The sequence below is a fragment of the Poecilia reticulata genome, linkage group LG5, assembly GCF_000633615.1.
Source record: "Poecilia reticulata strain Guanapo linkage group LG5, Guppy_female_1.0+MT, whole genome shotgun sequence".
Classification (NCBI taxonomy): Eukaryota; Metazoa; Chordata; class Actinopteri; order Cyprinodontiformes; family Poeciliidae; genus Poecilia; species Poecilia reticulata.
The window spans coordinates 18,733,109-18,747,008 of NC_024335.1; the positions used below are offsets into that span (position 1 = coordinate 18,733,109).

The 13,900-nt window shown below is 39.3% G+C and overlaps 2 protein-coding genes across 2 annotated transcripts in view; both read right to left on the reverse strand.

Moving 5' to 3' along the window:
- Nucleotides 1-432: 432 nt before the first annotated feature.
- On the reverse strand, nucleotides 433-2,526 carry LOC103464979 (transmembrane protein 233). Its single transcript, XM_008409430.1, has 3 exons — nucleotides 1,768-2,526; nucleotides 657-791; nucleotides 433-463 (listed from the first exon to the last, which is right to left on the reverse strand). The coding sequence occupies exons 1-3, from the start codon at nucleotides 1,951-1,953 to the stop codon at nucleotides 452-454; spliced, it is 333 nt and encodes a 110-aa protein (XP_008407652.1). The 5' UTR covers nucleotides 1,954-2,526; the 3' UTR covers nucleotides 433-451.
- Nucleotides 2,527-5,449: 2,923 nt separating this feature from the next.
- Nucleotides 5,450-13,900, reverse strand: part of msi1b (musashi RNA binding protein 1b) — a 35,787-nt gene continuing 27,336 nt past the window's right edge. Inside the window, exons 8-14 of the mRNA XM_017304959.1 lie at nucleotides 13,189-13,271; nucleotides 12,580-12,697; nucleotides 10,939-11,019; nucleotides 10,382-10,438; nucleotides 6,550-6,609; nucleotides 6,232-6,386; nucleotides 5,450-6,141 (exon numbers count right to left, since the gene is read on the reverse strand). Of these exons, the coding sequence (XP_017160448.1) occupies nucleotides 6,100-6,141; nucleotides 6,232-6,386; nucleotides 6,550-6,609; nucleotides 10,382-10,438; nucleotides 10,939-11,019; nucleotides 12,580-12,697; nucleotides 13,189-13,271 (596 nt within the window). The 3' untranslated portion in view covers nucleotides 5,450-6,099. The remainder of the gene's footprint in view (nucleotides 6,142-6,231; nucleotides 6,387-6,549; nucleotides 6,610-10,381; nucleotides 10,439-10,938; nucleotides 11,020-12,579; nucleotides 12,698-13,188; nucleotides 13,272-13,900) is intronic.

Genomic DNA, 13,900 nt, shown 5'->3' on the forward strand with positions numbered 1-13,900 from the left:
TCTGACTCTCTTCCAAATAGTAAAAACAAGAGAGCATTCTATTTGGGTTGGGAAGATAAATGTTGATCTTTTTACAGTCAAGGAATGGCTTCAAGAAACTAGCTATAGATTGGAGCACTGTCTTCAGACTGAATTTGTGCTTAGTGTAGGAAAAGATGCACCACTGCCTTGGCCTTGTGGAAACTAAAATTCTTGGATTTCCGTTACATCTAGAAATCTACATCTGAATGAAAATCAAGTGGGACGTCTAGCGTAGAAATATATCACATTTATATTGATTGTTCAAATGAAAAGAGGAAAGAAGATGTGGGGGGGGGAATGAGTTATAGAAAGCAGTAAAAATGAGTCATTTCCCGTCAACAGGGGGGAAAGTAACATGAGCCGGTCCAGATACCATCATCCAGCGGTTTCTGTTGCTTTGTCTCATATTTATTCTCCCTTCCTCTCGGTGCTAATGATCCATCTGAAAGACACACAGACGTACAATGAAACGCAAACATCAAAGAAGCTCTTTGAAAGGCACGCCGAGGCATTTTGCAGACCGAGTGAGTCTCATGCACGGACATGCTGTTAATGACTCTACAGCATTTTGTTTGCTCAACATCAGAACAGATGAGAGCGAAACGTTGCGGATCGAGCCAGGCTGTCCGACTTACTGTGGTGAAATGAACGATGCAGGTGACGGCGATGACGAGAAGGCCGATGATGATCGATGCTATGGAGACGTACAAGGCGCTCCTGCCCAGCCTCTTGGAGCCGTCATAGTCACCTTGATAGTAACTCTTTCTAGACTGGGAAATAAAAGACAGGCACAGGCAAGGCAGCTTTGTTTATACAGCAACTTTTGGCGCAAGGCAACTTAATCTCAGCGTACATTAAGATAAAACACATCAAAACAGATTTATTACACACAAACTTGGCACTGTAAACATGCATTTCCTTCAGTATTCCAGCCTTTAGATTTCAATTTTTATTCATAGCTTCTTTAAACGAAGAAGAGAAAAAAGAGCAAATATACTTAGACATGTGTAGTGACTTGCAAAAATTATTCATGCTCATATCTTTCCATTTGATCATTACAACCTCAAACTTTGCGGTGTTTTATCGGAGTTTTATGTGATTGACTAAATAAATCAGAATGTAATCGGTAAGTGAAAAGAAAATGATATAGTTGTTTGTGTCTTTTAAATGGATACAAATATGGAACGCTCGAGAACATCGTCATGTGTTTCAAAAACGTCCTGCCTCCTACGTCAGACTAAGATAAAAGGTTTTGTGAATCCTGTATACACAAATAGGTGACGAACATTTCCAATTTTTATATGTTAAAGAAATCTAAAGAAATTATCTATCATTTTCCCATTTATATAATACTGAGTGTTGGTCCATGCTTTAGCAAAAGCAAACAAACAAAACAAACACAATGAGGGACATTAAAGATTGTGGTTGAAATGTGACAAAGGTGAACGCAGCATCAACGTTTTACTTTGATGGACTGAAATCCTGTCGTCGTTAGAACCAGTAAGAGGATAAAAATAGAAGATAAATTTGTTTGACAGGCGGAGCAGGTGTCTGTGTGTGTGTGACTGTGTTACATCTCAGGGTCCAACAGATTCACTCCCAGGTCAGAGGGCAGCGTCACCTCAGTAATTTAAAGACACCCTTTCCTTTAGCCTCTTTCTTCCTTTCTCCTCTGACGTGCTATTTCATGTGAAAAAAAAAAAGTGTTGAAATCCAGCTGGTTTAGTCTGCGTAGTCCATACGTACCATGACAGAGAAGACCAGGGCCACTATGTTGACAGGGTACGCCGGACAGAAGCACGCCAACATGGTCAAACAAAGGTAGCTCCGGAGGGGAGGTGGAAGTTCCTGCTCTTTCAAAGAGCCACGGTCAAAAAATGTGCTCCCGTTTAAGGAGCTTTTTGTCTGTGAGTCGAGCACACCGACTGCCATTGACGTCCAGAACACGTATAGTATTTTTTAAAAAAACAAAACACTAAAACAGCCCAAAAATGCTGATTAAAATCACAAAATGTGACTAAGAAATAAGCCCAAAGAAGGAAAATCCAGCTTGAGGAGTTGAAGTCCCAAAGTTCATCCAGAAACCGACGTCTACGGATCGAGTCAGATGATGTTCTTTGGGTGTTTTTCCATTTCGCCTCTGTGGGTTTTTCTGTTTGTAGGCAGAGATGGTAAAAGGAGAGAAGTGGAAGATGATCTGTGACCCTCCAGCTCCTGACTGTCGGTGAGGGGATCAGACTGTTTACCACCTCTGATCCGGCTCCACATACAGCCCTGCCCTGTCCTACTGTACCCCACTGAGTGTGACATATGTGTGCTAATTTTCTTTTTCCTTGTCAAAGTAAAGTAAAAGCCCAGCATGATTTTCACAAAGAAAGTTGTTTTCTCCATCCACCTGATGCAGATTTGGAGCAGCAGTTCAGCTGTGTGTCCCATGTTGCCAACATGTAGGTCCCTTTACAAGGAACCTACATAGGAAAACGATGTGTAAGAAACAAAACATTTTGTCTTGATTTTATGTACATTTAATGTGTGATATCCATAAAGCAAAATACGGTTATTCTGTTGTCATGGTAACAGCCGTGCATGGTAACAAACTTGTCAAAAAAAAAAGTTATTGTGGGTCTGACTGTAGATTTGACCAATTTTGTGTAATTTTTTTGTTGTAATTTTCAAATTAAAACAAGTAATCTTTAGTTTAGCAGTGTGTTCTCTTCTCTTTCCTGTTTTGAAGATGTGCCTCAACGTTTTGTCCTTCTAGAAACATGGAAAAGCAGTAAGTCATGGGTTAATGACTGAATTTCTTGAAAGCATCTTAAATAAGTAAAATATACACTTTTAAAATATTCTGTGTGAGATTATGCCACTGAATTAAAATGAGGATTTTTACACATTTTGGAGCAAGTAAATCTACTAGCTGCTTCCGAATGTCTTTTTTTTTGTCACCAAATCTGAAACGTTCAAGTTACGTTTTAAACACCTTTTAAAACTGATGCCCACATCAACTGACCACAACCATAGAAATACAATCAATGATCACGAATACCATCACAAATTGCTTTAGAATAATTTATTAGGAACTTCAAATTGAAATTGTCAGAAAACAAACAATAAAAAATAAAAAAGGAAAGCTTGGCGAGGGACAGTCTGAATTTTTACCCAGGCTCACACAGAGCTCCACACCAAATATTGGCCCTTTTTCATACATCACCAAAACAAAAAGGCATCTTTAAAAGCAATATACAAGGGGAAAACACATCTCAAAACAGAAAAATATAGTTCATTTTCCAGAAAATAAGTCTTAATGCCGCAGAATTTTCCACTTCTTGTCTGCTATTACCAATAATAGTACTATTTTCATTTGTAAGGTAAAAAATAACTTATTGCTTTATTGTACGTTTAAAAAGTTACAGTGTTGGTGTCCAGCAGTAGTTTCTATTTCTTTCTTCTTTTTTTAAACCATGTCCCAGCCTCTCTGACAGAGGAGCTACTGGCGGCATCAGGAAAGTTTTCTGTGCCAGAAAAACAGTGGAGGCTTAACAGGCAGGCGGCTTGTTTTTGCAAATCTGCTCCAGCTTTCCTGCTTTTTCTGCCAGCCAGTCGTCTCGTTCATGGCCTCCGTATCAGACCCGGCTGGGAGCGTGACCCTGTTCCGCTCCTGGCTCCCTGGCCTCTGCCTGTTCACCGCCACGCGGAGCAGCATCATCACACTAAAACAAAAATATGTTGGTTCCAGAGAAGCACAGATTCAGGAGAAAGTCGGGCGAGAAAAGCAGGCGAGCCAAAACGGAACAGGGTGATCTCTCACTCTCTCTCTCTCTTTTTCTTTTTTGTTTTGTTTTTCTCAGTACCAAAGAAAAAAAGGCAATCAAAATGCTCCTCCGCTGCCAGAAGTAGTTCCATATTACACTCTGGATGTATGCGCACAAACACGGACTCACGCACGCTCAGACGCAACCACATGCACCTTCAAACAGTGATAAGAGGACAAAACAGGATCGTGGTTTGTGTTTTGTTTTTTTTTTTTTTTTTTTTTACAACTGCGTTCTCTGAGAATGTCCTTCATTTGTCGTCACGGTGGAAAACACCGCATAAAAAGAAACATTTATTTCAATAAGAGAGCAAAAAATCAGAAACATTAAGAGAACCGCTCAAAAAATATATATATAATATTTTCAAAAAGAGGAAGTCAAGCCGAACCCCCGTTCCCCCCTTGAATCCCTAGTTTCTCCTGCTTTACGGTTGTTTCTCTTTCCACAAGTCTGTTGTGTTTTGCTGAAACAGGTAGCATGAAGATGCAAGAGTCAAACTTGCATGTCTGAAGGAGTAAAGTGGAAAACAGACGACTTGATTGACTAATGGAGCAAATATGCCTAAAAGTTATCCTGAAAATGTACTTGAGGATCCCGGCACTGCACTTTGATGTGAATCCTGCTTCAAGGTTATTCTTCCATAAGTGTGTTGTGTTTAACTAAAACAAGTGTCGTGAATATGCAAAATGCAAACATGCGTTGTTTTTTTTTTTTTAGATGAAGTACAAAAAAAAAAGGTGGTGACTTTGCAAACATGTCAACTCCTTGAATTGTTGTGAATAGCAATCTGCCACAAAGCATTTTCTACAGATTTAAGATTTTTACTGATTTGTCACAGAAGTCCAGCTCGCATTTTTGAAGGAGCGAAGCGATAAAAAGGGACAACTTTCTTCATTAAAAGGGTAAATATGTCAGATATGATTTTAAAAAATAGCAAATTGCTATAAAGTTATTATTCATTCTTACGACCCTTGGATTTATTTCAGACAGGCTGTGCGAGAAATCATCCTCGCAGTCAAGAGAAGTGACAAGTCTGTTATTAACCAAAAAAAATAAAATTAAAAAATGCCAAATAAGATCCTAATGAATGTACTTTAGCCCTGCACTGCTTCTTCTATTGCTTTAAGGTGATATTTTTCCTTTATTCCTGAAGTCCATTGTGTTTAACTTAAGTTGCGTGAAGATGGACGAGTCAAACTTTGGACTCTTAGTAAAGTAAAGCAAAAAAAAATAACTAAAGGGATGATTTGGTCAGTTAACGGAGAAAATACACCAGATAAACTCCTAAACGTGTGCATTTCAGCACCGCGCTGAAGTGACACAGGAGCGTACTGGCCCCACAGTATGCACATGTAACCACATGCATGCTGTTAAAGTAGTGAGATGCTTGCAGACAGTAGCACATGACATCCAGTCAAAACCAACCAATGAGAACCCGCCGTCCATCTACCCCCCCCTACCTGCCTCTATGTACAATATCTTACAGGAAGACATAAAAACATTGCTTTAAAACCAATTACAGAATAAAATACCTTACAGATTATCATTATTATGTCAATATTAATAACAATATTACAAAGGTTTTTGTTTTTAAAGACTACCAAAATATACATTTTTGTTTGGTTTTTTTTGTTTGTTTTGTTTTGTTTTTTCATCTGTGTTTTCAGTGACAGTTGCAGCGTAAAAAAGGACTTTTTGTCGGGTTTGTTCTTCCTTTGTTAAAAATGCCCCCATCTCACGCGTTTCTTTTGTTTGTTTTTTTTTTGTGTTTTTTTTTACCACATCAGTAACAGCTTCTGAAAGATTTCATGATAAAATAACACATCACATTATAATAAAATCATTTAAAAAATAAATCAAAACAGTTCCTCTTTGTCCTACTCCAACAGCTTCTCAAACATTTTTTTTTTTTTTTTGCAGATTCCTCCCCTCAGCTTCAATAGAAGAAAGAAATGGTAACCGAGGAAAGACGGTGGTGGGATGTGCGGGAATTAGTGTGTTGCTCTACATGAAGAGGACGAAAAAAAAAAAGAAGGAGAAGAAGAACCGGGGACGTTATGTTGAAGTGAGATTAGTACAGCAAAACAAGAGTTCTGGTTTTTAAAAAGATCTTCAGTCGGTGGGTGGAGCCACGTGGTGCCAGGAGAGCCCGCTGGAGACCCGTGGCCAGCCAATCAGATCGCGCCGTCAAGGGGCAGCCAGCGTTCTGATTGGCACAACAGCAGACAGAGGAGGAGCCCTCCGATCCTCTGTGACCCGAGCCTCCTCAGTGGTAGCCATTAGTGAACGCAGTGGCGATCAGAGGACCCTGAGGACACAGGGACAGGAATGAATGCACTCTTTGTGAGCACATGTGTGCACCCTGGCATGTTTTTGAAATGTAGCAGGCATGACCTACCCCTAGACCATGGCTAAACCCTGTGCTGGGGGCGGGGCTAGCGGCACTGATGTAGCTGCTGACTCCTGAGTCTTGGTTGGCCGCAGCGTACAGGTCGGCCATTGGTCCGGGGCTGCTGGTGCCCAGGAAACCAGCTGTGCGTGAAGGGGTGGAGCCTGAGAGGCAGGAGAGACGAGTCAAGCTTGGACACCAGAGGGCTTCACACACACGCACACACATGCTTCTAAAAATACACCTTTATTTGTCCAAGCAAGCTTTTGTGCAAGCATTCTATCTAAAGCAAGCACACAAATACAAGAAGCAGAGTCGCAGGCCTACCTCTGACTACTGCTGCTGCCGCCGCCGCCGCCATTGGTCCGTATGCAGTGAGGGGAATGGCTGAGGATTACACAACAAGTCGCGTTACAGCACAAACGTCTCACTGTGGTCCGCTCTCCGATATCACATCATAAAGCAATAATCTACAGCTCACTGTGGCTGAATCTACATCTGCTCACACATCTGTCACGGCATTTCAATCCAATTGCTGCACGGGGGTTAAAAATGCACCCAGGATACGACGTCGCAAAGCATCTGGCTCTGAGTTCACCGGATATGGAGGGGGGGGGGGAAAATAAATAAAATGCCCGGAGTCACATGTCCGAGTGAGGAGTTTTGAACCTTCAGGTTTAAAAGCGCAGCTGCAAAGAGATGCTTGCAAATCTGGGTCGTTGGTAGAAAGTAAACAAACCTAAACGTGTCCTGCTGCATCAGGAGACGGCAAAGCAGATCTTTATAAGAAATTCATTCCTGTTAGGCTTGAGAGAAGAAACACACAGATCTGCTGCATCTTCTGCAGTCATTATATCACATTTGATTTAGTTTTTACCTGCTACTATTTTAGTTTCTCTACACTGAATCTCCCCTTTAAGATGGTTCCTTCTACAACATAGGAACCGGGAGGTAAAACTCACAAACACTGACTGACAACAGGCTTTAGCTAATACTGAGTTTCACCCAGTGACCTCGTTTAATCTGCAAATCAACTATTGGGGCTTGTAAAACACATCAGTCCTTGAACAGAGGTGAAACAATTAACTGGATTAATTATGATGAATCGATAATTGAAATAATTGTCAACTAATTTAGTAATTGATTAGTCGTTAAGCAGTGTACAGACTCTTATACGTTTTGAATTTAAGGTCAAAAAACCCTTCTTTAAATAAATCTGTTCTACCCAGAGCTTCTCAGGTGTCCTAGTTTTAGCTTTGCTGGGTTCAAATTCTGTAAAAACAAAAATAAGGCAGAAACACTTTTTGCTCTTATAATTTGGTTAATTAAAAACAAAAATAGTCAACAGATCACTCCTACACTGTATTGATGTTGAATGAAGAGCTAAGGAATTGAATATTATTGCATTTTTGACAATAAAATTTTTATTTTCTTTTTAAAATTGGAGTTATTTAAATATATTTCTAATATGTTGTAAAATAAGCTCAGGTGGTTCTAAAAGAAAATCTTCAGAATTTGCCAATTTTTTTTATCCGATTAATCGTCAAAATAATGGATCAGTAAAATAATCATCAGTGTTGCTTAGTGTTTTATTCCAGCAAAACTTAGGGTTTTGCGAACAAAAATAACAAGCAACTTTCTTTGACTCACATTAAATTCGAAACAAACACATTTAGGTTCATGGTTAAAAAGTCACAAAGTGCTACAGAAAAAAAAACCTGAAGGTCTATTTCAGGTTTTGTGGGCAGAGTGTTCGGCAGCTGCCAGACGTTCTTCCTAATGATAGCTTCTTAGTCACACAGGATTCAGCTGATCCTGAACGGAACCAAATCGGCAGCGGAGCTTTCAAGAGTTATAAATACCAGAGCCACCCGTCGCTCCGACTGACCGTGAGTCAACCAAATGTGAAGCATCACTCTGTTCGTCAGGACAGACCAGAAGAAAGAGACACAACCACTGGAAAACTTGATCAATATCCGATATTCATAATGGCTGATAACCGATATTCACCGACATTATATACTGCGCTTACCCTCCGGAATCGTAATGGTTAATAACATCGATGCAGTTTTACGCATCAAACCAACACCGATATGTTAGTAATTGACTGACATCGGCTCATTCTGATGTTAATGCACAATTTTCTCTAAAATTGAATCATTCTGATGACTTTAATCTTTTTTTTATCCATGTACAAATATTTATGAAACCTAAAAAGTAAAATCTTGTATGCCTTCCTCTCTGTACAACACTTTCTGATTTAGTGTCTGCATGGAAACTTGACACAGAACGAGATTAATGGAAAACAAATTTTTTCGTGAAATTGGATTTTGCCTTGTTAGTGTTACTTTGGATCAAATCAATTTACTCTGGTTTTGAGGTTGAACTAAAATAACAAAGCTAACTTTGTTTTCTTTGGCTCTTGTACTTAAGTGACAATAAACACACATTGACTAAAACCGGTTTTATATAAAGAGATGGAGGTTTTGACTACATTTCAGCCCTTTAACAGCTTGTGGTTGGTACTTTGTAGAGATCTGCTTTTTGTAAAAGTCAAATTTTCATTGTTCTAAATCCCAAAAATAGAAATACAATTATTTAACACATATTATATATCCATATAAAACACATATTTTATGTAGTAGTTATATAATTAACCCTGATCTTTTATTTTTTATTTTTATTTTTTTAAGTTTTACAGCTCAAGAGAAATTTATTCACTAGAAGCAAAGGGCCAACTTAATCTTTGAATTTAAACAGTTGCAGACCTCTGGCTTAGGACGCATCAAAGTGTTGGATTTTGTTGGGTTTTGCTCGTTTCACCATCTTAAACCTTTGCAGTTTAGGTTATTTTGCCCCCAATTTTCTCACACAAAAAAAATATAAAAAAATTGCTGTCTGAAACAAGACATCAATTTACAGCCAAACGTTTTGCCAAACTGTTGATTGGAGCAAAGTGACCTGGAACCGACTTCAGCAAATACACGCGAGCTGAACGTAAAAATGTTGGCAGCCTTTTGAAAATCTCGTTTTCACTATGTTCTCCAGAACAGGTCAGTTCAGTTCGCTGTTTTATAGTCAGGAGAGCGTTTCCACCTCCAGTTGGCGAGGCCAAAAGCCTATTGTTGGGTCCAAAGAGACGGACCGACGGGAACACAGAAATGATGCGGCGCGGGTCGGTTGTATTACAATGGAAACGGGCAAAACGGCAGAACTGAAACGTGGCAAGAGCTACGTTCTTTGGGGAAGTGGGTCTCTGCTTTTCAAAAGCCCTCTCAATATGTCGATAATATCCATCAACTCTGCTTGATCGTAAATATGTAACACTTTTCCCCAAAAGTTGAAACCTCCAAGCTTTTAGACGGATTAAACAACAGGGAAGTCCAACTTGGCTCCCTGGCATATGACATTTTATAATAAATAAATAAACAAGAAAGATACTTTAACACTTGCGAATATTTGTATCTCACGTAATCTTTAACAAATGGTAGCAACCAGATTGCGAGTGTTTGAAAGTGCAAAACACTAAGAAGTACATTATTAGTTCACCTTCCAAACAAGTTAATATGACTGATATTTCTTTGCAGAACCCCATGTACCACCGGCAAGACGCAAGCCACGGTTTGAGAACTAGAGCTCCAGGAAAAGCAGAGGCTGTTAATAGTTATTAACACCAACACACTAATCATGCCAACACCCCAGCTCTTTACACAGCTTAAATGTACATTTCAAATCATTTTGTTTTTATTTTGAAACAGGAAAACGCTGCTTTAAATCAACTGCTTTCTCTCACACACACAGTGTGATGTCGACCTTTGCTCCTAGTGTAAGTAACTAATAAGGCTTGAAACAAATAAATATTCTGCTGAATGCCATTAATTTAGGGAAATCAAAATCTGGTAAAAAAAAAAAAAAAAAAAAAAAATCTATTCCTAAAAAAGCTGGAGTTTAGAAATTAGCCACAAAGCTCTGACTGGAATCAAAAGCTACTACAGCCACATCCAGCACCAACTTTTCCTACAAACAAGGCTCCTGTGATGTTTTTAATCTCTATTTAGCACCAAAGACTCCGAAGGGCAAACAGTTTGGTTTGATGTTTTGCTGCTAAATGTTTTTTTTTCCACTCCCTTGGCCTTTAGAAGAGAAAGGAGCCACTGACCTGCCAGCTCAGGGGGGTGGGATGATGTCAGAAGGGGGGTCCGCTCTAAGTGGAACTCTAGAAAACAGAGAAGGTCAAGAGAAAGAGCTCTTTGTAAATACAGTCACCATCCACCGGAGAAACTACAAAGCCACAGACACACAAAACAGCAAGATGAAGGCACAAGTACAGAAAGTTAAAAAAAAAATAAAAATCCTTTAAGGAAGGCAGGAAGTCAGGAGCGAAAGGAAAAGGAGGAGCTATAAATGAAAGAGAGTTACATAAGCAGATCAAATAAACAGAATCACCAAAGAGGAAAGAAGAAACAGATGTACAAATCTAAAGGGAAATATTAACAAGTCATATTTAGGCTCAGAAAGAAAAAAAAAAGTGAACTTTTGGACCAACAAACAGAAAGACAAATCGCTTTTAATCCAGATTTCCTCTCTAGCTTTTGCGCACACACAAACGCTAGAGAGGAAAACATGGCTGCTGTTGTTCATCACCAGATGCTTTCAGAAACCTTTTGAAAAAGCTGCAAGGAGCCAGATGTGTTGGACATTTAAAACTAAACGTACCTGGGAACTGGTAAGTGTATCCGGGTGCTATTCCAGAGTAGCTGCGGCTGGTGTAGGTAGTAGTCTGAAAACCAGGGTAGCCTAAAAAAAAACAACAAAAAAACGAGAAAATAATCTGCTTGGTCAATCTCTCGTGGAAAAACTTTAAAACAGAAAATATCCTACTAATAAAAAAATGTTTGACACTAATTTCACTGGATTTCCAATCTGAAACTATCGCAAAGCTTTATAAAATGCTTATAAGCTTTTGTAACTGACCGCAGAGTTACTTCAAATGGCCAGTAGGGGGAGTAATACAGCCACACAAAACAGAGCTCCTGCTTTTTCTCAATGAAAATATCTTCAAATGCGTTTTCCTCCAATAAAAGCCCTTCACTCTGACTTCTGTGCTTTACATACACCATTAATGAGACACCAAAGAGAAGGCGTCGATTCAAGACAAACTGGCAGTCTTTTTCTGAGACGGTGTGTTCATGAAGCCTCCACAACATAAAATAAATACACAAGAGTACATATTTAGTCCAAAGTAAATCATTTACTCATGCTTAAACGTACCGCTAAGCATTAATCAGCATTTCAGAGTCATTACTGCAGCTGAAGAGTGTATCTATTAGAGCTGCAAAAAGATATGAGACCTTGTTTTGTGTCTGCTTTTGGCCTCACAACCTGCCTATACATATTTCTATATTTCTATATTGTTGAGACTCTTGTTTTTAAGAAAAGAGCTAGTTTTCTTTTTTTTTTACCGTTATTATGGAAAGTTAACCAAAAGCTAAAATGTATTATGTTAATGACAGTAAATAAAGCAGGCGTTTTGTCAGGCCTGTCGGCACTGAAAAAGCTCCACCACTTTTAAATTGTTTGTGTGGCGAGAGAAAAAAAGAGCAACAAACAAGAACACTTTGTAAACCCTGAGAGAACACCATGAGTGGGTAACGATTAAGACAAGAAGCACTACAGTTCAGCGTTCAACTAAGGTGGTACATCCAGTTTTTAAACTAGCTTGGTGCTCAGTGGATCATTTCTAGCTCACAAAACACAGGAGCGACAGACGAGATAATGGGAGCAAAATACGGACAGCAAAAAGATAACCATTATCCTCTACAATGCTAGCATAGACATATGCTTTACAATTTCCAAACAGGAATAAAATAAAGGAGTATTTCACAGTTTTTAATGAGACTGAACTGCATCTGTAGTTCATAATCGACAGTTACAGGGACTGGCTAACTAACCGTTAGCTGCTAATTATGCTAACCTTGACATAGAAGTTCAATTTCAGCACTTTTTTCAGCGAGACTTGTTTGATGATGTAAAGTCCAAAGTCTACGAGAGTTACAGACAACATAAAATCAATTTGTAAACGTTGTGAGAATGCAGTCTAAATGTTAGCCACTAGCAACAGTCAAGTTAGCATCTGCCTTTTCAACCATTGTTGAGCATTAGGGGCACCAAGCATACAATCGCAACGCAGTCTTAGTAGGATTAGGACAAGAGAGATGTTTAAAATTACTAGGAGGTTTTACATTCTTGCAAGTTTTGAAGCAAATATCTACAAAAATGTAGCCATTTTCAAAGTTTCACTTCAAAAACTCTCCAGTTATGGCAGGTTACATTTGTATTTTTAGCTGTGGGTCGTACCTAACATGCCGATGCCCAGCATGAAGGTGTCCATCCCATAAGGCATCACTCTGGAGCGGCCCCTGGCGGAGCCCGTCGGCGTCATTACTTCTTTGGGCTGGGCTTTCTTACACTCCACCTAAACCAAGGTAAACATTAATGAACATAAATTTGTCTGTTTGGAAATATTTATCTAAAAATAAAAAAATAAAAAAATAAGTGCATCGGTGGAAAAGGAACTAAACCAATCACTAATTTAAGGTAATGCTATTTTAAAACTGCAGTTAGCAACCTATAATCAGACTGTAGGCTCTAACAGGGCAGACTTGCATGGATAATTAACCAGCTGATATAGGCAGGATGTAAAAACTTGTAAATATTCTGCACAATAAAGACTTGAAAACTACTCTACAGGAAATTAAGCAAGTCTTTCTTATATACTTATCATTATTTTTAGGGATGTGAATCAAAATAACGACTAAAAATAGAGATTTACAAAAAAATATATAGATAACATAATATGTTATTTTAGGAGCACTAGGACAAATTGCTGCCCATCAGCTTTAAGCGAAGCCATTTAGATGGAAATCATACCCATCCTCTTTGTGGAAATAATTCTCAGCTGCGTACCATTTTGTTGTTGATCTCGTGGAAATGGATCTCACAAACTTTCTCAACCACGTCTTCATTTTCAAAAGTGACAAAACCGAAACCTAAAAGAGACAAACAGATTAAAAAAAAACAATAAAACAATAAAAACATAGAAAGACATCATTGGCTGCTCCTCTTCTAACAAAACAAGCAATCAAATCAACATTTTGCTCTGCGTTCGTCGTTGTAACACAAAGCGCAGAGCGGGGAGGTGACCTCTGCATGCCACGGTTGTCAATCACAAATAAGAATAATAGAGAAGGGGGTTAGAGTGGGTGTGGTTTCTTCAAAACTGATCCCAGATGATCATCAGTTTCACTGCTCTTCTTTCTCTTCTCCCCCCCTCCACCATTTGCCTTCATCTCCTCTCGCTTGTCTCGTTAAGTTACATCATCGCCCATAGCCATCTTGACTCTGTATGGCGACCCTCGGCGGGCCCTGCCCTCACCCACGGAGCGGACAGAGATAAATGGAGCAGGAGGGGAGAGGCAAGAGCGGAGGAAAGACAAAGTGATGTGATTGGAGGAAAGACGCAGCCTGTTTTGCAGCGGTTCACCTAATGACTCTATCACGCTGCTTCTCCTTTCATTCCCAGGGCCCCATCTCATGATGTCAACGCATGTTTACATAAGGTGTAGGTTTGTGTGTGTGTGTGTGTGTGTGTGTGTGTGTGTGTGTGTGTGTGTGTGTG